We start from the raw sequence: 25,678 nt of genomic DNA on the forward strand, positions 1-25,678 counted from the left end.
TCATATTCTTTTTAAGTGTGTGCTAATGGCACCCCACTCCAGTACTCTTGCCTGGAAAATCCCATGGACGCAGCAGCCTGGTAGGCTACAGTCCATGGGGTCGCTAAGAGTTGGGCACGACTGAGCGACTTCACTTTCACTTTTCACTTTCATGCATTGGAGAAGGAAATAGCAACCCACTCCAGTGTTCTTGCCTGGAGAATCCCAGGGACAGAGGAGCCTAGTGGGCTGCCATCTATGGGGTCACACAGAGTCGGACACGACTGAAGTGACTTAGCAGTAACAATAAGTTGCCTCATTCATGTCTGACTCTTTGAGACCCCATGGGCTGTAGCCCACCAGGCTCCTCTGTCCATGGAATTCTCCAGGCAAGAACACTGGAGTGGGTTGCCATTTCCTTCTCCAGGGGATCTTCCCGACCCAGGGATTGAACTCTTGCATCTCCTGCATGGGCAGGGAGTTTCTTTACCACTATGGCCACCTGGAGAATGTACTAAAACAGATAAAGCAAAACCAAAAACAAAACTAACTTCAACTCCCCATTGTAGACATATAATAAGAGATGCTCAATATTGAGTGCACAGCCAGTTCATTTCCTTAGTGTGGTTTCAACCTCTGAGCACGAAACCTTCCACGTAGAGAGCAAGGTGCAGAGTCCCTTGGCTGGCCTGGGTTCTGATTCAAGGCACGCACACGCTGCTGGACTGTAGGACAAGGGTGGTAACACCGTGTGGCCCAGAGTCTTCACCTTCTGCAACCTGGTGTATCCTCTACAACTGGACTGTCCCATATGATAGCTATGACCCCTTGTGGCTACTGAATTTAAAGGAATTAAAATAGAAACAAAGAGAAATTCCCTCGCTGAATAAGACCAATGGCTCTCTGCAGTGGGGTAAATGGTGATGTTCCCCCCAAAGCTGTGTCCACCTGGAACCTCAGAATTGGGAATTGGGCTTCCTTGGTGGCTCAAACGGTAAAGAATCTGCCTGCAATGCAGGAGACCTGGGTTTGATCCCTGGGTTGGGAAGATGCCCTGGAGAAGGAAATGATGTAAATAAGGTAAGGAATGAGAGGCGAGGTCATCTTAGATCAGGGTGGGCCCTGCATCCAGACTGTCCTTGAAACAGAAAAGGAGGCACAGACACAGAGGAGACTCGGGGAGACGACCACGTGAAGATGGGGACAGCGACGCGCCGAGGCTGTCGAGGGCCCAGGAGAGGAGACGCGGGGAGACGACCACGAGAAGATGGGACAGCGACGCGCCGAGGCTGTCGAGGACCCAGGAGAGGATGGGACAGGTTCCCCTCAGAGCTCCCGGAAGGACCTTGCCCACGCCTTGCTCTTGAATTTCTAGCCTCCAGAACTGAGTGCTCAAGCTCAGCCACTCGTCGAGTCCGACTTTGTGACCCCATGGCCTGCAGCCCGCAAGGCTCCTATGTCCATGGGATTCTCCAGACAAGAATACTGGAGTGGATTGCCTTGCCCTCCTCCAGGGGATCTTCCCAACCCAGGATAGAACCCGAGTCTCCTGTGTCTCATGTATCGCAGGCAGATTTTTCACTTACTGAGCCATCTCCAAAACCAGAAAATCAATTTCTGTTGTTTCAAGCCACACACACACACACACACACACACACACAGAAAAGAAAACATCTAGACTAATCTGTTAAAATCACAAACCAGATCATGTCACGTGGCATTTAGAATAAAATCCAAGTTCTTCCCGAGGCCCTGATGGTCCGGCACGACCCGAGCCCTGCCTGCTTCTCTGTCCTCACTCCTGTCTCTCTCCTGCCTGGATCCTTGACCCCTGACTCACTGGTCTTCTTGCTGTTCTCCTCACCCACTCAGCATGTTCCAGACTGGAGAACTCTGCCTTAGGGTTCCATCTGCCTGGAGTGCTTTGGTGCCACGTATTTGCAAACGCACCCCTAATCCCGTTACCCTCCCGCCCCTGGTTTGTTTTTTTAATTTTTGGTCTTGATGCAAGGCTTGCAGGATCTTAGTTCCCTGAGCAGGGATTAAACCCGTATCCTTGGCAGTGAAAGCATGGAGTCCTAACTGGGCGGCCAGGGAACTCCCCTGGCTTGTGTTTACTCACCATATTTATCTGCATCTGAAATAAACTACGAGTATATTTGCTTCATGTGGCTCTGGGCTCATTTCCTATGGCTGCTGTAACACCCTACACCAACATGGTGGCTTAAAACAACAGAAGTTTGTTCTCCCATCATTCTGGGGACCAGAGGCCCAAAATCAACATCACTGGCCAAGATCAGGGTGTTGATAGGATCACATTCCCTTGGAGGCTCTGCAGGAGAATCCATGCCTTGTCTCTTCCAGCTCTGGTGCCTGGACATTCCGTGGCTTCTGGTCACAGCACTCCGATCAACACCAGCGTTTTCAAGTCTCTCTCTGCCAGATCTTCATGTCACCAGCTCCTCTGTGTGTGCGTGAAACCTCCCTCTGCTCCCTCTATAGGGAAACGTGTGATTGCTTTCAGGACCCACCCAAATAATCCAAAATAATCTCCCCTTCTCAAGATCCTTGACCACAGCTGCAAGTTGCCAAGGAATTTGGACCTAATGATGGAGACCATTATTCAGGCTGCTAGAGTCTCCTGGTCTCTCGCTTCCCCTACCCCATAGCAATCTCCTACAGAGAGGGGTTTTTCTTATTTATTGTGATATCCTCAGCATCTAGAGCAATGGTTGGCATAAAGTGAGCTTTCAATTAAGTATTTTATGCAATCAAGTGAATAAGTAGAAACCATAGTCAAAAGGGGCATTTGCCCCCACGTGAGTCCCAAATGATGAACCAAGCTATTCCTGTGAACAAACAAAATAGTTATAGAATTAAGTCAGTAAAAAAAAAAAAAAAATCCATGCCAAGATATGAAAGTAATGTCAGTGCCTATCAACAGATAAATGGAGGGAATTCCCTGGCGGTCCCAGTGGTTAGGACTCTGTGCCAAAGGTGTAGGTTTGATTCCTGGGCAGGGAACTAAGATCTCACAAGCAAACAAACAAAAATAGATGAATGGATAAGAAGATGTAGCTTCTATACACACACACACACACACACACACACACACACACATATATATACACAACAAAACACTTGTTATTTAGTCGCTAAGTAGTTCCCAACTCTTAGCAACCCCTTGCACTGTAGCCCGCCAGGCTCCTCCGTCCATGGGGTGACCCGGGCAAGAACACTGGAGTGAATTTCCTTCTCCCAGGGATTTTCCTGACCCAGGCACTGAACCTGCGTCTCTTACATCCTCTGCATTGGCAGGTGGATTCTTCTTTACCAGCAAGCCACCTGAGAAATCTAGCCAATTATTCTTGACCCACAGGGCTGTCACATTAGACAGGAATCCTGGATGTTTTCCAGCACATCAGAGCTGGCCTGGGCCAGGCCAAGGGGAGTAGCTGTTTATCTTCTGAAACTCTGCCAACAGTTCATTGTCGACAGGTCATTGTCATCAATAGAGGTCATGCGATCCAAACCCGTAAATGTGAATACATCAGTCAGAACACAGCCTGATTCCCCTGTAACATCGTTCTCCATAGAAGGGAAAGCTTTTAACACTGAAATATTAAAGGACAGATGTCTCGGCATTCTGCATGCATGAAAGTGCAGGAACAATTTGAACAAACACCTTGGGTGGGGAGAGGGGCTGGCATGCAGAAATGAAGAGGGGGCTTCAGGCTACGTGCTGGGCCCAGACTCACTTTCCAGTTGTGTGACCTCCACAGCCGGCTTCATCTCCAGGTTCCATTTTCCTCACTGAGACAGGGCTGTTTATAGCCCTACCTGTAGCCGTGTGGCCAGTGCCGCCCGGGGCCACGGGTGAACTTCTCCGCAAAGCCTGACACAAGCTTGCCTTCAGTAAGCAGGACTCATGTTCACTTCATCAGGTTGTTCCAACCACATTGGAGGCTAACGGGTTTGGGTTCACGGGCCAAATTTTAAACTCATCCTGATATTTCCCAGGGGGCCCAGATGTGTGGTGTCTCCATGTGGCTCTAATTCCATCATCTCAGGGTGTTCAGGCAGCTGGGGAGCCTCGGCTGGGGGATCCCTGCCAGCCTTTCTTGGTCATTTGCTGACACCTCAAGCACCTTGTGGGCTTCCCTGGCGGCTCACAGTAAAGAATCTGCCTGCAATGCCAGAGATCCGGGTTTGATCCCAGGGTCGGGAAGATCCCCCGGAGAAGGGAACAGAAACCCACTCCAGTCTTCTGGCCTAGAGAATTCCAGGGACAGAGGAGCCTAGCGGGCCACAGTCCATGGGGTCGCAGAGTCGGACATGGCTGAGCGACTAACAGTAGCTCACTAGCAAGTACCTTGTGCCCAACAGAGAGGAAAGGAGGAAAAAGTCAGGTGACCTGAACAGACATTTCTAATCTAGAGAAGATCCTTTCTTTCCATTTAAGCTCTCTTTCTGTTCTACTCTGAAAGGCTGGCTCAACAGAAAGAGTGTCCCCGTTATCAAAGGGCTGAGGGGGTGTTGGTAACTCTTTAGTTCACATGATCAGAAAAGAGACGAGGGTTGGGGTAGCCAGTACTCTTGTCCCAGCACTGGGATTTTCTTCCTCATGACATTACCTTACCTGCTCACTTTCAATTTCTTTCTTCTTCTTTTTTTTTTAAACAAAGCATTTTCTTTTTTAAAAAAAAAAAAAGTATTTATTTGATTTTCTGCACTAAGTCTTACTTGCAGCACTCAGGATCTTTCGGTTGTGGCATATGAGCTCACAGTTTCAGCACGTGGGATCTAGTTCCCCAACCAGGGGATCCCCGAACTATGAGTGTGGAGTCTTAGCCACAGGACCACCAGGAAGTCCCTGTTTTAATTTCTAAACTAGCTTCATGGGAGAGGCTGCCGATTTTTCTTCTAGAACCTGCATGTAATGTACAAACTGGTATAAACATCTTAAACAGAAAATACGGGTAAGTAAGAAAGTGTTAGTCGCTCAGTCGTGTCCGACTCTTTGCAACCCCACAGACTACAGCCCACCAGGCTCCTCCTGGGATTTGAGGATGGAAAATCGTCCATGGGGTTTTCTAGGCAAGAATACTGGAATGGGCTGCCACCTCCCTCTCCAGAATATACGGGTGGGTTTCCCCAGATATGTAGACAAATGGCGTTTCTGAGTCCCTGTCAGTCACTCATCGGTCAGCACTCGTCCGTGTACACATGTTCTCACACCGTCGCCCTTAACAGACCAGCGTGCAAGCCCCGTGCAAGCACCACGCCACATCCTACCTCCGTAGCCTTCATGGCACGCGAACAGGACCCAGCCCACGGCCGCCGCCCACAGGGTCCGGTGGAGGCCTTGGTAGACGGCCGCAGCGCCGGATGAGGTCGGGGAGACGTCATCCACCATGTAGGCCAGGGCGACCACTAGCAGGAGGGTCGACAGGGCGCACCCCCAGCCCAGCAGAGCCTGCCCCTGGGGGAGAGGAGAGGCACGGCTCACAGCCCACCCTGGCCCCGCTGCGTGTCGTCCCTGCTACCCTGACATTCTGTGTCATCAGTCACTTCCAGGCTCTATTGGTAAACCTCGATCAGGGCCCAGACTGGCCTGGAACAGAAAGTTCAGCTCAGTGGCTACGAAGGGTTAGGGTGGGGGTGGGGTGGGGGCCAGTGGGGTGCGTGACCACGTACACAAGGGTGACCTTTGTGGTGGCAGGGAGCTCTGCGCCTTGATGGTGGTGGTGGTGGTTACACAAACCTACAGACATGATAACTGGTGGGTCTGCAGCTGACGGATTGTATCAGCATCAGTGTCTCAGTTGGGATCGTACTGACAGAGAAACAAGGGTCGAGGATTCACAAGGTCTCTACTACTTTTGCAACTTATAGTGAATTTTGAATCATTTTTACAGTTAAAAAGAAAAGGTAATGTTCTAGTCGCGCCCCCCCACCACTCCGAACTTCCCACTCTGTTCCTCAACCAAATAGGGCTCCTCGATTGGTTCTGCCCCCATAAATGTGAGAGCCCCCCACACACAGCCCATCCCTGGGCCATGCCCATCCCTGGGGACACAGCATGGCGGAAGGAATGGGAGAATTCCAGCTCACAGAACAGCCCTGTGAGTTAAATTCTATCAGTATTACTGGGCTCAGTTCAAGATCTTTGATTTCACCTTACCTGACCTTTTCAGGGGTTTAAGACTCTTGATAGTCCCTTGGACAGAAAGGAGATCCAACCAGTCCATCCTAAAGGACATCAGTCCTGAATATTCATTGGAAGGACTGATGCTGAAGCTGAAACTCCAATACTTTGGCCACCTGATGTGAAGAACTGACTCATTGGAAAAGACCCTGATGCTGGGAAAGGTTGAAGGCAGGAGGAGAAGGAGACGTCAGAGGATGAGATGGTTGGATGGCATCACCGAGTGGATGGATATGAGTTTGAGTGAGCTGTGGGAGTTGGTGATGGACAGGGAGGCCTCGTGTGCTGCCGTCCACGGGGTCGCAGAGAGTTGGACACGACTGAGAGACTGAACTGAACTGATCTTTTTAGACCCAGACCTGTCTTCCAAGGGTCTCTCTTGCTTCTCTGTTCCCGTTCTCTAGGTGCTATGGTGACATCTACATCGACCTGAGCCAGCTTCTTATTACTTTACTGTCTTGTCTCTAAAGAGAAGCTCTCCCTCGGGTCTCAGGCTCCTGCCCTAGGTTCTGGCGACAGGAAACGAAGTAACTTCCTCGAGAGCTCTCCTCGAGCCTCTTCTTTGAGCCTAGGGTCCCTTTCGCTCTTAGAATGCACGCTGCCTTACCTCACCCCTACTACACGGAACACGCCTCGGCAGCCTCGGGCGGGGACTCTGTGTTCTTTTCTGGCTTACAGTTTGCCCTTGGCCTACTCATTCTTCTAAGCCACTCCTCCAGCGGAGCCTGACTTTGTTCCAGTGCTATACTCCCTGGTCCTGACCTGGTCCTTGCAGCGGCTCCCAAATGCCCGTCTCATCGTAGGGTTTCCCTTCTGTCCACACCCATTTCCTCCTCGGGCGTATGAACCTGGACTACACTAAGGCACCTTGTGGGTGTGTGTCTGTGTGTGTGCACGCACACGCACGTGTGTTGGATCTTCATTCTTGCACGAGGGCTTTCTCTGGTTGCGTTGAGCAGGAGCTGCTCCTGTGTGTGGGCTTCTCCTTGCGGGGACTTCTCCTGTGGAGCCCATGCTCAAGGCACAGCGGCTTCGGTAGTCTTGGTGCCTGGGCTTAGTTGCTCTGAGACACGTGGAATCTTCCCGCAAGGGATCGAACCCATGTCCCCTGCATCGCAAGGTGGATGCTGGACCACTGGACCACAGAGAAGTCCCAAAGCACCCCTGATGGCCTTCTGTTAGAATGTACAACCTGATCGTGCATTTTCAAGGGAGCGTCGTAACTCCAGCCTATAGGAAAAGTCACGTAGCCCCTGTGGATCCATTGCTTCCCATGACGCCCTAGCTCCTGTTACTGCTATGAGTAACACACGGCGTTCCAAGGCCCAGGGCCTCATCTCTAGAACATTTAGATGAGGCATCCACAAGACCTCCACAAACCAAAGGAGGGCCTAGCAGAGGGGATCTGGGGTCAGCACGGCCCCCAAATAGTGCAAGGGAATTCTTGACCCTTCTTTCATTGAGAAGCAAATAATCCTCCATTCATTTATTGAGTGACTGCAGAACCAGATGCTAGAAATTCAGAGGTGCATAGGAACATGTTCTGCCCTCAAGGTCTTGTGGATCAACAAAAATCATACCAATAGGTTTTTCATGAGGCAATGCCAAAGAATGCTCAAACTACTGCACAATTGCACTCATCTCACACACTAGTAAAGTAATGCTCAAAATTCTCCAAGCTAGGCTTCAGAAATACATGAACCATGAACTTCCAGATGTTCAAGCTGGGTTTAGAAAAGGCAGAGGAACCAGAGATCAAATTGCGAACATCCGTTGGATCATCGAAAAAGCAATAGCATTCCAGAAAAACATCTACTTCTGCTTTATTGACTATGCCAAAGCCTTTGACTGTGTGGATCACCACAAACTGTGGAAAATTCTGAAAGAGATGGGAATACCAGACTACCTGACCTGCCTCTTGAGAAACATGTATGCAGGTCAGGAAGCAACAGTTAGAACTGGACATGGAACAACAGACTGGTTCCAAATAGGAAAAGGACTACGCCAAGGCTGTATATTGTCACCCTGCTTATTTAACTTCTATGCAGAGTACATCATGAGAAATGCTGAGCTGGATGAAGCACAAGCTGGAATCAAGATTGCTGGGAGAAATATGAAGAACTTCAGATATGCAGATGACACCACCCTTATGCAGAAAGTGAAGAAGAACTAAAGAGCCTCTTGATGAAAGTGAAAGAGGAGAGTGAAAAAGTTGGCTTAAAGCTCAACATTCAGAAAACTAAGATCATGGCATCCAGCCCCATCACTTTATGGCAAATAGATGGGGAAACAGTGGAAACAGTGTCAGACTTTATTTTGGGGGGCTCCAAAATCACTGCAGATGGTGACTGCAGCCATGAAATTACTTACTTACTCCTTGGAAGAAAAGTTATGACCAACCTAGATAGCATATTAAAAAGCAGAGACATCACTTTGCCAACAAAGGTCCATCTAGTCAAAGCTATGGTTTTTCCAGTAGTCATGTACGGATGTGAGAGCTGGATTATAAAGAAAGCTGAGTGCCGAAGAATTGATGCTTTTGAACTGTGGTGTTGGAGAAGACTCTTGAGAGTCCCTTGGACTGCAAGGAAATACAACCAGTTCATCCTAAAGGAAATCAGTCCTGAATATTCATTGGAAGGACTGATGTTGAAGCTGAAACTCCAATACTTTGGCCACCTGATGTGAAGAACTGACTCATGTGAAAAGACCCTGATGCTGGGAAAGGTTGAAGGCAGGAGGAGAAGGGGACGACAGAGGATGAGATGGTTGGATGGCATCACTGACTCGATGGACATGAGTTTAGGTAAACTCTGGGACTTGGTGATGGACAGGGAGGCCTGGCGTGCTGCGGTCCATGGGGTCACAAAGAGTCAGACACGACTGAGTGGCTGAACTGAACTGAGGCTAAGGTAGTACTTTAGATAGATTGCCCTGAGGGTGGATTTGAGATCAGACTGAGGCAAGAAAACTAGTAAAGAAGTCCAGCTAAGAGATGAGACGGGCTTGAACAAGGTGAGGGGCAAAGGCCACGAGAGGACAGTAGGAGAAACAGCCCCGGGGTGGGTGACCGGCCGGGGAGGGCAGGTGGCAGGCAGGAGGCATCCAAGAGGAACCAGATTTCTGGCTTGACCTCTGACCTTTGATGGTGAACCAGAATGATTACCCACAGGGAAGTAACCCCATCTGGAAGGTAAAGCAACAGCTTTCTAAGTACCGCACAACCTGATTCGCAGACGGAACCATCAAATCTGACCAAGAATCTTATTTCTAGAAGCCAAAGAGCTTTTGCTATTAAAGAAAATCCAGCCTACGTCACCATGACCTTCCAGAAGAGGGGCTTGCCACTGCCACGTCACCGGGTGTGTTTTCCCACGTCAGAGGCTTCTCTGGGCCTGTACCAAGGCTCCAAGGGGTGGCACCCGGCTGGGTGCTGGGTCTGGAGCTTTCTGAGGGGAGCTCAGTGAGGAAAGCAGAGAATCAGGGAAGAAGACAAGGCTCTTCCTATTCTCTGGCATCAAGAGCCGTTCCTGCAGCGCAGTGCGGGGAAGCCACGTACCTTGGTTCTGAGAACGTTTGCCTGGTGGTTTGGGTGCAGGAAAACGCTCAGTAAGAGGCCCACGAGGAACGGCCCATATCGGCAGTAGGGCTTCGTGTAGTACTCCAGGAAATACAGTCCGGCTGCCTCTTCACTGAAAAACACAAGGACATGAGGCCAAAGGTTACATTTGATCTGGACATGGATAAAGGAATCTCTCAGACGTTCACTGGGGCAATCAGCAAAGCCAAAAACACCGGGAGTACAGGAGTTCACTTCTTCGGTGATGGTCCGCAGAGAGTACCCTCACGATCCTGCCTTGGGCCACGGCTGGTTTCTGAAATTCCAAACTCCCTTGGGCCCCTCCAACCTGGGACCCAAGGAAATGTGATGACAGCGTTCTTTTAAAATAGCTGTTTCCAGTGGCTGGCATGTCAGGATAGCTCTAAAAACGTGGTTCCCAGAAGTGAACCTCTTCTGAAAGACGTGAACCTCTTCACGGAAGCTCTCACAAAATTGGGTGGCTTGGGCCCCAGCCCTGGAGATTCGCATTCAGTTGGCCCAGGGCGGTGCTTGCTGGAAGCATCGGTGAGATGTCAATGCCCACCCCCACCCCACCGCCCCCAACCCACAGGTGACTCTCATTTGTGTCTGGGGTTGAGAACCACAGGCAAAGCAGGAGCCAGCCTCCTTCTCAGCCACCCGGCTGCGCGCACAGAAGCTGATCGGAAGGGCATGGTGCCTCTCTGGTCTAAATGCCTGGGGTGTGCTCAGTCACTCATCCACTCATCTGTTCCACTAACAATGTATTTTGGGCACTTTTTTTTTTTTCTTTTTGGCCATGCTGTGTGGCACGTGGGCTCTGAGTTCCCCGACCAGGGATCGAACCCTTGTCCCCTGCAATGGAAGCATGGAGTCCCAACCACTGGACTGCCAGGGAAGTCAGTCCCTTGAGCACTTCTGTGCCATGCACAGTTCTGGGCTAGTTCACCCTGGGAGGTCAGTGAAGGCTGCTCTGAGAAGGTGACATACGTACTGACACCTGCAGGGAGTGAAGGAGCTCGCATTGCCCAGATCTGGATTCTAGAGGAACAGCGTTTTCGTGTGAGCGAAGAGCAAGGTCTCGGGCCCTGAGGAGGGAGCCTGTTGGGTGTGTGGAGGGAAGGAGGCTGCTGAGACCTGTCCAGAGTCAGCGGGTGGGGGAGAGACAGATGACGCCAGGCAGGGATTCTGCCCTGAGAACAATGGAAGGGTTGAGTGGATGACTGCCAGCATCCGGTTTCCATCTGCATCTGCCTGACTGCTGCACGGAGAACAAATGAGCAGGAAATCTCACTGGTTTTTCCTGCAGAACACTCAACTGGTACCGAGAAAGAACTGCTACACATACTCCATTGGAAAGGCAAACTCGCGCAGTGGGTAAGGTCCTGGGTTCAGCTCACACCTGTGCCACTCACTAGGTGTGTGACCTTGAAGGGGCAACCCCAACTTCGTTAAAATTCTGTCTCTCCATCCCACAATAGAGCTTTCAAGCAGCAGTTCGCCACTGGAGGAGAAACGCCATACAGCCACGTGGGGGCACCCCCTTCCTCCCAGAAGCGTTTCAGTGGGCGAGAGAGAGCTCCCTGTGTTCAGAGCAGATCCCCAGTGCCAGCTCAAAGAGTCAGAGGTTTGGAAACAAACACGCAATGAACTTTCCTATCCAGGCCGAACAGTTCCCGCCCACATTTCCGCAGGAGCCAACGTGCACAGGGCTAAGAGCCTGGCATCTGTTCAGCAGCCCTGCCTGGGAGGTCCTGGCCATCCTGAGGGGAGGCGAGGGACACAGCTGGCGGGCTGGGAAGTGCGGCGGTTACCTGGCTTCTGACGGAGCTACCACGGGAAGGTTGTAAGCCAGTGTGAGCAGAGCAGAGGCGGTGCAAGATGCCACGAGCAGCATGGCCCCGAGCAGGACAAGGGCACGCTGACTTCTGCAAAGAAGAGAGCACGTTCATGTTCCTTCTCACTCTGGGGCTACTGAGGGCTGGCAGACTTGGCAACCAGAGGTGCTTCCTGCCAGCCTGCCTTTGAGAGAGGCTGGGTTTGGGGCCAAGTGTGTCCAGAGCTGGGCTGGAGTTAAAAAGCATGAGTTAGACTTCAGTCTTGAGCACTTATTAGCAGCCCAATACTGGGCAGTGAAATCCTTGCCTTAGAATAGCTTCATCTTCCTGCTGAAATTTACTGTGACGAGACCGTGCTTGGGAAAGTCCCTTGCCACCCATGAAGCACTAAAGGGACTGAAGAGGAGGGACTTCCCTGGAGGTCCACTGGTTAAGACTCCGTGCTTCCACTGCAGCGGGCACAGGTTCCATCCCTGGTCGGGGAAGTAAGATCCCACATGCCGCTAGGTGCGACAAAAAAGAAAACTAAAAAATAAAAATAATAATAATAAAAATTAAGAAGTGGTGATTGATTCAGGAGCGAGATGATTGGCATGCACAGGTGAGACACAGCAGAGGGGGACAGAGTAACAGGGGGACCCGGGGATCCTCCCCCCAACCCAAATGCAAATCTGACCAGTGTCAGGGTTCAGGTGGTTCGTGCGGAGGCAAGAATGAGAGCAGGGGTGGAACAGGGGAACAAGGAAGGCCAATGCAAGGCACTATCACGGTGGTCAATGCTCAGTTCTTCCAGAACATTCTGTGGAGCCTTCTGAAATGCACCTCAAAACTGTCCTAAGGGGGTGAAAGAAAGAAGCATTTTCCTACCGTCTTCTAGCCCCCTTGGGTCAAAGGTGGCCCCACAAAAATTAATTCCTCCAAAATTTGGGACTCTGTATATAGGCCGAGAGGGTTCGGTTCTGAGGCAGGAAATGAGGTGTAGGGACAGAGGCTCAGAGTGAGACAGTATCTGGTTGCATCTACTGGGAATCAGGAGGGTTAGGACCAGGAGGGTCTGCAGTGGAAGAAATGCTCAACACGGATGCCAGACCACCCGGGCACAACCCTGCCTTTGGCAGTCCTAGTCCAGTGCTGAAGTTGCCATGGTTCTTCGTGAGGAAGAGAGGAGATGCCATTGGCTTCACACCATAGTGATTTAGGGAGTAAATCATCGTTTAGAGTGCCAGTTCTAGTTCAGTTTGTGCTCAGGAGTGGAAGAGGCATCTTAGCTCAGTGGTGCAGTAATTGACTAGTAATGCCTGCCACGCATGGGTCAGGGCAGTGCAGGTATGGTAACCAGGCTATATATTTACCACGTCTTATCTTTTTTGCTGAACCATGGCTCGGTGGTAAAGAACCCGTCTGCCAATGCAGGAGATGTGAGTTTGATCTCTGAGAGGGAAGATCCCCTGGAGAAGGAAATGGCAACCCACACCAGTACTCTTGCCTGGGAAATCCCATGGACAGAGGAGCCTGGTGGGGCTACAGTCTATGGGGTCACCAAAGGACACGACTTTGCGACTAAACAACCACCACCACCCCCAGGAAGCGTGCGGGATCTCAGTTCCCTGACTGGGGATCGAACCCACACTACCTGCAGTGAACGGGCAGGTTCTTAACCACTGGCCACCAGGAAGTCCCAGTTCATTGTGCCTTTTGCAGACCCTCCAGTTCCATCCTCCTTGAATTACTAGAATTCTACACGAGTGTGTTCCCCAAGGGGAAAAAGCCCTACCTTTTATACCTCCTTCCATTTAGAGGCTAAACGAAGTAGCACAGTCACAGGCTTGGGCGCCGCCGGTTTCCAGGTGAGGAACTGAGACCCTCCTCCCATGACGGCCCCTCAGAAAGATGCTGACCCTGGGGCAAGGCTGTCTCGGTCACAGGGACACTCAAGCAGGTTCCCAGCAGGCCTAGAGGGCAGAGGTGCTGAGAACTCATCGTCTTCGGTGGGTGGGCGGCTGGCAAACCATCCGGTCAGGCCATCCAATAAAAACCCACATGCACTCGAGTAAATATTGTCTCACTCCCTGGGGAACTGGAGCCCAAGCCGTGCCGCCTCTACTCAGGAGTCAGACACATCCCCGCTGGCCATCACAGCTGCAAAGACTACTAAAAGCTTCCTAGGACAGACTGCTGTGGGCTGGATCCTGTCCCCCAGCCCTGCCAATTCTAACCTCCACGACCTCAGAGTGTGGCTCCGTTTGGAGATAGAGTCATTAGAGAGATAATTAAGGTGAAATGAGGTCAGTCATTGGGGTGCATCTTAATCCAGTGGGACTCGTGTCTTTATAAGAAGAAGAGATTAGGACACAGAGAGCCCAGAGGGAAGACCACGTGAGGAGGCACGGCCGTCTATAAGCCAAGAAGAGAGGCCTTGGAAGAAACCAGCGCTTCCTTCACTAAACACCCTAAATGCCAGCAGTCAGGGCATCCTACTGCCAGGGCGCCTCCGAGGGAGCCGGTAGAGGCTTGCCCGTCCTCCTTGGCCAAGGCTCCAGGGCTGGCGAGCCGCCCACCTGCCCTCCAGGTGCCTGCAGCAGCCCTTCACGGAGGGCAGGTGCTGGTTCCCATGGGTACGATCTCGCTGTCTCTTCCAACCCTGAGGTGAAGTGTGTCATCTCCATCTCACAGATGTGAAAAATGACGAGAGTCCAGCGACTTACGCTGAGTCCCCCAGCTTTGAACCCACATCTTCTGACTCAAACTCTATACCAGCAATCCACCTCTGTGCCTAGCGGAAGGGTGGGACATATTTTTAAAAGTAGTCAGCCAAAATCTCTTACATTTGCAGTTAGAAAACTTAATGTGCTTCAGATATGCATGTAAAAAAATAGATCTGCCTTTTAAAAAATTTTTCCATTCTTAGATTAAATTAAAATTAGGATGCATTTTCCTTGCCTAAGATGCTTGACTGTTTGCATAGCACTGGAGTAGGCAACACCACAGGTCAGCCTGTGATTTACATGTCCCCTTGCAAAGAGCATTAACAGGTAACCACAAAACAGAGCTGCTGCTGCTGCTGCTAAGTCGCTTCAGTCGTGTCCAACTCTGTGCTGTCCCATAGATAGCAGCCCACCAGGCCGCCCCTGGGATTCTCCAGGCAAGAACACTGGAGTGGATTGCCATTTCCTCCTCCAATGCATGAAAGTGAAAAGTGAAAGTGAAGTCGCTCAGTCATGTCCGACTCTTAGCAGAGCTAGTCAACACATATTTGGAGTTCAGCTCCATGCCCAGTAATCAAAGACTTACAAATTAGATGTGAAAAATCAATGTTTTCTTATATATCTTAAAATAATAATTTTTAAAAAGCAAGATATAGATCTCGTTAATAGTCCATATTGGCAATAGTATAATTAGATGACTAGAGGACTGAATATTGCTACAACCTTTAAGGCAAGCCTTCTGTCATTATACTTCAAGATCTCCAAAGACACTCATGCCCTTTGACTCTGAAACTCTTCTTAAGAACCTGCATTCTAGAAATATCAGAGTTGGAGACAAATGGTAACTACAAAGATGTTTCTGAGACTGTTATTGATAAAAGCACAAAATTGGAAATAATCTATTTAACACTAGAGGAAGGTATAGGTAAACTACAGTTCATTCACAAATATGAAATATTATACAGACATTGAAAGTCTGTTTACTTAAGGGACTTCCCTGGTGATCCAGGGGTTAAGAATCCCCCTGCCAATGCAGGGGCATGGGTTCGATCCTTGGTCCAAGAAGATCCCACATGCCTCGGGACAGCTAAGTCTGCCAGCCACAGCTGCTTGGCCTGTGTGGGCAACTACTGATGTTTGTGCCTAGAGCCCTTGCTCTGAGACAAGAGAAGTCACCAAAATGAGAAGCCTGAGCTCTGCAACTAGAGAAAGCGCAGGAAGCAACAAATACCCAGAACAGCCAAAAATAAACAAAAATAATTTTTTTAAAGTATATTCACTTGAAAAATAAAATAATATAGGAAAATGATTATGTCATTAAACTATTAGAACAAATGTCTAAAGTATATATGCAGAATTCTTTCATGTATAAAAACACTGTGCACAATAAAAGAAGCGAAGAATAAACATCAAAATACAGACAGTGAAATCACTCTCCTTAAGTGAGGAAACAGGCCTAAGGTGATTGTTTTTTTTTTCCCTTTCTTTAGCATAATGTTTTTCAGTGTTTCTTAAATAGAACATGTATTTGAGCAAAAAAGAATAAAAAATCTTTTAAAATAGGCGTGGATAATCCACAACTTTTAAGGTTTCCTGCGAATTATTGAGGCCTTAGGGCTTTTCCAAAACTAACAAAACTAAGGTGATAAGCACCCAAGGTGGAGAAGCAGGCACACTGATGTCTTACTTGGGACGCTGTAAACTATCTCACTCTTTCTGAAGAGTCATTTCACGATATGTAACAAGCACTGCAAAATTGTTCTTAGCCTTTGACATAATAATTCCACCAGGAAACAGGTCCCCAAGGAAATAAATACAGAAGAGGAAAAAGGGGCGTGTTCCAAGACACGTGCTGAGGATCCATTTATAATCATGAAACACTGGAAGCAAACTAAGCGCCCACCACAGAAGACGGCATATAGATCCTAAACCTGACAAGCAGCAGGCCACACCCTCAGGAGGAAACGTGTATGAGAACAGTGAAGTGAAAAAAAAAAAAGACTAGAGAAGCACGTGGAAGAAGTAAACAGCGGTGGAGTCAGGGTCCACACGCTTCTGAAAAGTGAGTTTCTCAGTCCTAAATTGTAAGAGCTGCTTTGCCCAGAACTGGGGGCTCCCTAAGAGTTTTAAGAAAGATGAGGAGAAACACTTGTTTCAGTTAGACTCACTTTCCGTGGATGAAGACGATCACCGGGGTGGTGAGATGGAATTGAAAGTCATTGGCAAGATACCACGTCCAGCCGTTGCACTGGAAAGAGACGGCAAAGGTCACTCCCCTCCTCCACGTGGCCAGCGGCTCGCCTCCCGGGACCAAGAGGAGGAACTCAGGGGCGGGTAAGGCGATTTCCACAGGAAGAGAAAGGACTTGAGTTAAAGATATTTCACAAACCTCATCTCAGCTCTGGAGAAGGAAATGGCAACCCACTCCAGTATTCTTGCCTAGAGAATCCTGTGGACAGAGGAGCCTGGTGGGCTGCTGTCCGTAGGGTCGCACAGAGCCAGACACGACTGAAGCGACTTAGCATGCATGCATGCATTGGAGAAGGAAATGGCAACCCACTCCAGTATTCTTGCCTGGAGAATCCCAGGGACAGAGGAGTCCACTGGGCTGCCGTCTATGGGGTTGCACAGAGTTGGACACGACTGAAGCAACTTAGCAGCCGCAGCAGCGTCTCAACTCACCCCCCTAACAATCCCAGGGGAGTAGGTATTCTTATTGCCATTTTACACCCTGGAAATTCAGACACGCTTTCTCTCTTGTTTAAGACAACAATCACAGCTAATCTCCCAGGGCAGCGGTGGGGACTGAATTCCACCACCGCGTCACGGGTGTGAGGAGTAATTACCCTCACAGCGCGGTTGGGGTCGGAGGGCCCCTGTTGTCTCTTCCTTGCCCTCCCCCCAACTCCAGGTGGAGAGAATGTGTTCATTTATTTTATTCTGTTTTTGATTTGATAGACCGTGCTCATTGAGAACGGAGGTCTGGCTGCAGACGAGCATTAGCGGGAAACCCCGGAGTTCCCACGCGTGACTGATGTGAGAGCAGCTGGCCGGAGCGACCTCATCCCGGGCTGTCTGTGCCTGTGGGGCACGAGGTGGCCCCTGTGTCTCTAATTAAGGGTGAGACGACTTCTGGGGGCAAGTCTCCCAAGGGCTTCAGAGATGAGAGGTGCCTCGGTCTCCCCTCCCACCCCGTCACTCCTGAGACCAAGCTAATCAGAAGTGACAGCTTCGCTCATCCCACCTGTGACCCCAGCCAGTCTGCCCCCAGGAAGGTGGCCGGGCCTCTGCTCCAGGGCCCCCTGTCACGGAGGGTGATGGAGGGGTCCGCCTGAAGACAGTTAAGACAGTGACGGAAGCCCTGTTGAAGCTGCCGGGCCCTTGTGAACCAAAGGCAGCCGTCTGGTTGGTCAGCGGTCCTGCAGTCACAGTTTCGTGATTCTCCTTTCAGCAGTGCTTTCTGCTGCTGCTGCTAAGTTGCTTCAGTCGTGTCTGACTCTGTGCGACCCCATAGACGGCAGCCCACCAGGCTCTGCCGTCCCTGGGATTCTCCAGGCAAGAATACTGGAGTCGGTTGTCATTTCCTTCTCCAACGGATGCATGCATGCTAAGCCGCTTCAGTTGTCTCCGACTCTGTGTGACGCTATGGACAGCAGCCCACCAGGCTCCTCTGTCCACGGGATTCTCTAGGCAAGAATGCTGGAGTGGGTTGCCATTTCCTTCTCCGCAGTGCTTTCGAGGTAGGTGCAAAATCATTGACGCGGTTTAATTACAACTAGTTCACTTCCATTTGCTGCAAGCTTGGAAAGGAAGCATGACCCATATACACAGACGTTGTGAGATCTGGCTGGACATGGGGTAGAATTCATTACGGGGAGGGTGTGGTGACTCCTTCCGTCCCAATCCCGGTTCTCTGGGTGGAGGTGAAGAAGGCGTCCTTCCTGCTGGGGTGGCGTGGCCCCAGACTGCACAGTGATGGGGCGGGGGCAGCTGCGTCCAGGACAGGCAGCGCGCTGGCCCGGCCCCGGGCCCCCGCCCCGTTCCGTCTCTGCTTTCCCAGCGCCCACCCCGCCAGAGCTGGTGCAGCAACCCCCGCCTCACACCCGAGGCGAGCCTCCCTCCCACAGCCCACCTTCCTACAGCATCGCCAGAAGAAACGGGATCAGACTCGGGCTGGCCCGGGAACGCGCGCCGGATCGCGCCCCTCCGCCCCTTCGCGGAAGACTTGAACTCACCGCATCCTGGACCGACAGGAAGTTATTTAGCAACAGCAAGTTCGTCCACCAGGCACGCCGGCAGTTCTCCAGGTGAAGCTTGGGCACCTCCCAGACGGGCCCCCAGGGCGCAAGGGAGAACAATCCAACCAGCAAGCACACGGAGTACCCGTGAAGAGGCTGCAACCTAGCGGGAGAGAGCCCGGAGCGAGTGATTCTCCATGGGGGTTCCATACGGTCCCCTGGGGTGGGGGTCACATAGTGATGGTGGATAAGACGCTCAAAAATAGACTGTCCTGGGGGAGGGACCACGTCCTCACTCACCCCTCAAACCTTCCATTCATTCGTGGGTTCAAAGCGGCCTAGGTGCTACTGATGCAAAAATACTGTTCTTCATGGAGCAAGTCCTATGTGTAAGCCACTCTGCTAGGAACTTTCTAAACCTGTCCAGTAACTATGATGTCAATTTTACTGATGAGCAAATTAGAGCTCAGAGACGTTTGAGTCCCTTACCCAAGATGGTCCAACCATATGTCAGTACTGAGATCTGTCACTGTTACCTGTTCCTTTCAGGGGCCTCCCTAGATGAACATAGCTCTCCATACCCCCTCTTATCCTCCCTTCCTGCCTCACTTCATTTCCTCCTTCCTTCCCTCACACACCACCTCCTTCCAAGCAGGGTGTGCGGCAGCTACAAGCTGATGAAGAGGACACTTGGTGTCTAGACTGGGGCTGTTCAATAAAATGTAATAATCCCAGCCACATCAGCTGTTCCGTTAGCACATTCCAGCGGCCGCATTTTAAAAAGTCAACAGTACAATTAGTTTTAATACTATACTTCATTTGGTCAATACATTCAAAATATTGTCATTTCAACAGATAGCCAATATGAAAAACTATTGAGCTATTTTGTCACTCTTTTCTTTCAGAAGCCTGTGTATTGGAGATTTGCAGCCTGTCTCACTGGTCTGCCCGTCTCTGGGGCGGGGGGGGGGGTGGCTTATGGACAACACGGAAGGCACATGCAATGCGGGTGTGGCTTCTGGGTGGCCCCCAGCAGAGCCCTCTTTTTTTAAAGAATATATTTGAAAATCCAGGGCAGTACAAGGGCAGAGAGCCTATGGCCCAGAAGCATCTCTAAACATCTCGGAGGGGGCTTCAGGGCCTGCGGTGTGGGGTGACGGATGGGGGAGGGCAGGGCAGCTAGAGGAGCAGCCCCAGCAGAGGGGGGGGTCAGCACCCCGCCTCTGGTCTGCATCCCACAAAGATGACCTCCTTCCTAGAGAGCATCAGGAGGGCAGGAGGGTGGTGGGTATCTGGGAGCAGGCCTGAGGTTGCTGATCAGAGTCTGAGGGCATGGGCGCCAACTCTGCCAGGATGCACCTTCCTGGACCAGCTCAGGCTGCAGCCGCAGAGCCCTGGCCAGGTCCTGGGTCCTGCCCAGTCAGCCGTCTGACCGCGCTGCTGTGCGGATGTGGGACCGTGCTGCTGTGCGGATGCTCCCTCGGGCTTGGGCTCGCACCCCTGCCCGGCCTCCCCCCACCATCTGTCACCTCCATCTCCCCGGGAGAACCAGTCAGCCCCAGCTCCCCTCTGAACCGGAGTCCGGGTCAGACACCCTCCAGAGGGACTTGGGTAGAGGTGGCATTCCGCCTCAGGCAGGCTCGTGGCTGGGCCGGCAGGGGGAGCGGAGGCTACTGGGGGGCCACGCCTGAGGGGTTACAGGGGAAAGAACACAGAGACGTGAGTTCTAGTTTTGTCTAAATTTTTCACACTGAGAAAATCGGGTCACTCCTCCCTTTCCTCTCCTGCGGAAAAGGGGGCTGACAGTTCCTTAGCTTCCTCTAAGGAGAAGGAGGACTCCCGCCTCCTCAGATTTTCTGAGAATCAAGAGATCACTAAGAAAACTGGAGTCGGAGAATGGAGTTATGGTTGCCGGGGGGAAGGGAGAGTCAGGGAGTTTGAGAAGGACAGGTACACAAGGCTATATTTAAAATGGATAACCAGCACTTCTCTGGTGACCCAGAGGTAAGGAATCCACCTTGCAGTGCAGGGGATGTGGGCTCGATCCCTGGTCTGGGAAGATTCCACGTGCCTCAGGACAACCAAGCCCGCGGACCTCACTGTGGGATTAAGACTTGATGCAGCCAAATAAATAAATATATAAAAAAAAAATCTTAAAGTGGATCACCAACAAGGACCCCCTGCAGAGCACAGGGAACTCCGCTCACTGTTACGTGGCAGCCTGGATGGGGGAGTCGGGGAGAGTGGACACATGGACATGCATGGCTGAGTCCCTGTGCTGTCCACTGGAAACTGTCCCAGCACTGTTAATCAGCCATACCCCAATACAAAATAAAAAGTTAAAAAAAAAAACACAACTGTTTGAAACGTGGGACGTGTCATATAAATATACATGCCCTTCAAGTGTCTGTCCAAACTTGAAGATTCAGTCAAAGTGGGTTTGCAAAGATTAAAACCTGTGACACTAGCCACTGCCGGGGGGTGTGAGAAGCGGCCTCCTCATAGCTGGCCGGGTGGGAAGGTCAATTGGAAAACGTCCATCAGCACATTCAAGGCACCAAATGTGGAATTTTGGTGGAATTTACCTCGTAGGAATTTACCCTGCAAACGTGCCCAGACAGCTGCACAAAAATGTACAGACTTCGTGTCACTGTCTAAAAAGACTGCAAAAAACTTGGAAATCACCTTCATGCCCATTCATGGAGAGCAGTTAAATACATGATGATGGTCCACCCACACGGCGCCATCCCGGCAACCTTAAAATCAGTGAGGTGAGTCCTTCCAAAAGGAAGTTAGAGAAAGATGCCAAATCATTAAGTTTAAAAAGCTATGTGCAAAATAATGCAGTATTAAGTATAGTTCTATTTGTGGGTGGGGAAAAGAATATATAAATACATGGAAAGTCCCTGCAAGAATTAATTCATAAGAAGCTGTTACCAAAGCCGTCCTGTGGGAGATGAGACTGGAAGGGGTGCCTTTATTTTTAGTATATAACCTTCTGCTACAGTTAGACATTAGTATCAATAATTTTTTTAACTTAAACCAATGGGTGGGGGCTTCCCAGGTGGTGCAGAGGTAAAGAATCCACTTGCCAATGCAGGAGATGCAGGAGACTTGGGTTCAATCCCTGGTTGGGAAGATCCCCTGGAGGAGGAAATGGCAACCCATTCCAGTGTTCTTGCCTGGAAGTCGATGGACAGAGGAGCTTGGTGGGCTACAGTCCATGGGGTTGCAAAGAGCTGGACATGACAGAGTGCACACATCCATGAACTAATTTTTTTTTTAATTTCTTTTGTTTACTTTTTTTTAAAATTTTATTTAATTTTTGAACTTTACATAATTGTATTAGTTTTGCCAAATATCAAAATAAATCCACCACAAGCCCCAAGGCTTGTAGGGTCTTAGTTCCTCAACCAAGGGTCGAACCCGGGCCCCCTGTATTTGGAAGGCGGATTCTTAACCACTGGACCAACGGGGAAGTCCTACTAGTAAGCTAATTTTTAACTAGTGGCTCCAACTTGGAACAATCCCACAGTTTTAGGGGTCTGGAGCCTCTTCTCTCCTTGTTTCCTGTGAGATACCTGTAAGGTTTCACCCCTAGAAGCTGGGCTTTCACATTTTCTGAAACTTGCAGAAGGCCCCACTTGGTCTGCCTTTCCTGCCCTTGCCCCCATACCGCAACGAAGTTCTGTCCCAGCTTGGACTCATTTTTTCTCTTCCTGGCTCCCAGCTGGCACTCTCCCAGAGCTCCCCATCTCAAGAATGTCCTCCCCATCCTCCACGTCACTTGAGCTGGAAAGTCTGCCTGTCCACGGTTGGCACCCTCTCCATATCCTCACTGCCCATGGCCAGGGCACATCCCACAACACGTCACCCCTGGGACCCTCGCCAGCATCTTGCCCCATGAGGCTTCACCACTGCACCTTCCTCCACTCTGGGCTCTCGGCCCCAACGACTGCTTTATCTGTCCAGGAAAACACGTCTGAGTCTTCACCCCCCAGCTCTGGGGCTGTTCTTCTGAAGGGTTTCCCAGGCAGCACCCACCAGGCCACTGGATCCCACACCCCAACCCCTAACAACCCGCCTGAGCACTTATCACTGAGAACGCTGGGCCTGAATGCCAGGCCCTTTCCTCCAGAAGAACACAGGGCAAGACTGGCTGCTTCACCCAGTGCTCGTCCCCAAAAGATATTGCAAGAAAAAGTATTCTGTCAAGCCTTCAGGGCGAGGACTAGATTTAATGGAGCTTGGAAGAAACCACAAAGGCAATAAAGTTCTATTTCTTAGCTTAGACTCATTCTTAAACTATTAACCACAGAAGTTAAAAAGTAAAAATAACAACAGTAATAATGATAGCTTATATTTACTGAGGGCATACTACCTGTCACATTGTTCTAAATTCTTTGCCTGCGTTATCTGTTCTGATTCTCTCAAGAGTCCAACAAAGTGAGAGCCATGATTCTGCTCATTTTTAAGATGAATAAACTCAAGCACAGAAACACTGAGACGCTTACTCAAGGCCACACAGCTGTAAATGACTGAATCAGAAGGCACGCCCAGGCAGACTGGAGTCAGATCTTACGCAGTCTGTTTGACGGGCCCAGAAGATTGTTTCAACACTCCCCTGCTATTTTGTGATGGTGCAGTGTAACAACAGAGCCATGGACCCTAAGTAATGGGAACTGGGCTCCAGCTTAGCCACAAACCATGATTTTAAAAGTGTATACACTTTTAAATGGTGGGTTACATAGGTAGACGTTTCTTTTTCTCCCTACACGTCTACTGTCTCATTACATCACTGCCACTCTGCTATCGCACTGGCTCCATATTCTGTCCCAGTATTGTATTCCATTCTGATCCAACCAACCACGCATTCATAAAGAATACTACCATCCTTTCTGCCTTCTTATCAGAACAACCATCATCCCAAGCTTCCACCAGCCCCTTTCCTGATTGTATCTTATTCTTTGTTTATTATTACCATTAATCCTTATTACAGGCTCCAATTACTACTAATTTACAGGAGCCATACAAATTCTGTTGAACATAGATTTCATGGGACTCTGACTGTATATTCATTGAAACCTGCTGTCCATTAGCTTTAGAAATGAGGTTTTTGTTGGTTTAATACAGTTCAAGTTTTATTAGGAAAAATACCATGAGTACTGATATCTTCCACTGTCAAAGCCATTAAACCAGAAAGAGCAACCACATTTAAACATGGTTTAAATGAAAGAAAACTATTTTTCTTTCAGTTTATTTTTTCTTTGAAAATTCTTTCAAAGGAGGGTTAAAGACTAAAAATAATAAATGATTACGCAGCAATACAGAATTGAAAGATTATATGAATAACCTACCTTATAAGGCGACTGAAAAAGTATCTGAGTATGACGCTAGGGGTTATTCCTTTGTCTGAATTCTGACGCATCTTTAAAAATGATCTTGCACTTAACCAGCCACTGAGAGGAAGAGAAGAGTAGATCACAGGAATGACTGATCAGTGATGCAGTTCACAGGTTGATCAATTTGGTTGTCTCTATCAGGACAGACTAAGTGACGCTGCAGTAACAAAACATCTTTAAGACTAAAAACAGTAATAGCTTTCTCCTTGCTCGTGGTATGTGTCCACGGCCAGGCACCTTGAGCTCAGCATCTTCCTCACTACAGGAGCCAGGCCGACGGAGCAGCCTGTGACAAGAACTCTTAGGATTTACTCTCTTAAGCACTTTCTTACCTAACAAACATCAGCGTTATATTTATCATGTGGTACATTCCATTCCTAGTACATACTGGTTTTATAACTGGAAGTTTGTACCTTTTGAGTTTCCCATGCTTTTGACGCTTATTCTGTTTTTTTTTTTTCTTTTTCTTTTCTTTTCTTTTTTTTTCAGGTGTGCATGCAATCTGAGTTCCCAGGCCAGGGATTGAACCCAGGCTCTCAGCAGTGAAAGTGCAGAGTCCTAACCACTGAACCACCAGGGAATTTCTGCCTTTTAACATTTATAGCGATGAGCCTCTAGGTTTCCTTTAGGATGGACTATTGATCTCCATGCAGTCCAAGGAACTCTCAGGAGTCTTCTCCAACACCAAGAAAATCAACCCTGAATATTCTTTGGAAGGACTGATGCTGAAGCTGAAGCTGCAATACTTTGGCGAAGAGCCAACTCATTGGAAAAGACCCTGATCCTGGGAAAGATGGACAGCAAAAGGAGAAGGGGACGAGAGAGGATGAGATGATTGGATGGCATCACTGACTCAATGGACGTGAATTTGAGCAAGCTCTGGGAGATGGTGAAGGACAGGGAAGCCTGGTGTGCTGTAGTCCATGGGATCGCAAAGAGTTGGACATGACTTAGTAACAACATGTGCATCATCGTTGCTCAGCCATGCTTGACTCTTTGCAACCCCATGGACTGTAGCCCACCAGGTTCCTCTGTCCATGGAATTCTCCAGGCAAGAATACTGGAGTGGGCTGCCATTTCCTTCTCCAGGGGATCTTCCTGACCCAGGGATCCTGTATTGCAGGAGAGTCTTTACCATCTGAGCCACCAGGGAAGCCTACTATTAAGAGACATTTCTAAGTATAAAGACAGGTCAACTTAAAAAGTATCAGCAGATACATGTTTTATCTTATAATCTATAGACAATACATTAGAATATGTAATGAATCCATACACCTTTTCCAAAGGAATACCTAAGACAGATTGCAGCCATGAAATTAAAAGACACTTACTCCTTGGAAGGAAAGTTATGACCAACCTAGATAACATATTCAAAAGCAGAGACATTACTTTGCCAACAAAAGTCCATCTAGTCAAGGCTATGGTTTTTCCAGTAGTCAGGTATGGATGTGAGAGTTGGACTGTGAAGAAGGCTGAGCGCTGAAGAATCGATGCTTTTGAACTGTGGTGTTGGAGAAGACTCTTGAGAGTCCCTTGGACTGCAAGGAGATCCAACCAGTCCATCCTAAAGGAGATCAGTCCTGGGTGTTCATTGGAAGGACTGATGCTGAAACTCCAATACTTTGGCCACCTCATGTGAAGAGTTGACTCATTGGAAAAGACTCTGATGCTGGGAGGGATTGAGGGCAGGAGGAGAAGGGGATGACAGAGGATGAGATGGCTGGATGG

The 25,678-nt window shown here is 49.7% G+C and overlaps 1 protein-coding gene and 1 non-coding gene across 2 annotated transcripts in view; both read right to left on the minus strand.

Annotated features, from left to right (window-relative positions):
- LOC104999287 (nose resistant to fluoxetine protein 6-like) overlaps nucleotides 1-25,678 on the minus strand; it is a 68,299-nt gene that overhangs the window by 1,165 nt on the left and 41,456 nt on the right. Inside the window, exons 8-13 of the mRNA XM_010854827.1 lie at nucleotides 23,906-24,007; nucleotides 18,546-18,711; nucleotides 16,479-16,558; nucleotides 11,582-11,695; nucleotides 9,747-9,879; nucleotides 5,275-5,461 (exon numbers count right to left, since the gene is read on the minus strand). Coding sequence (XP_010853129.1) covers nucleotides 5,275-5,461; nucleotides 9,747-9,879; nucleotides 11,582-11,695; nucleotides 16,479-16,558; nucleotides 18,546-18,711; nucleotides 23,906-24,007 — 782 coding nt within the window. The remainder of the gene's footprint in view (nucleotides 1-5,274; nucleotides 5,462-9,746; nucleotides 9,880-11,581; nucleotides 11,696-16,478; nucleotides 16,559-18,545; nucleotides 18,712-23,905; nucleotides 24,008-25,678) is intronic.
- TRNAE-UUC lies at nucleotides 24,458-24,530 on the minus strand. The gene has a single exon. It is a non-coding gene; the product is annotated as a tRNA-Glu (tRNA).

Source organism: Bison bison, unplaced genomic scaffold, assembly GCF_000754665.1.
Source record: "Bison bison bison isolate TAMUID 2011002044 unplaced genomic scaffold, Bison_UMD1.0 scf7180017864349, whole genome shotgun sequence".
In the NCBI taxonomy this organism is placed as follows: Eukaryota; Metazoa; Chordata; class Mammalia; order Artiodactyla; family Bovidae; genus Bison; species Bison bison.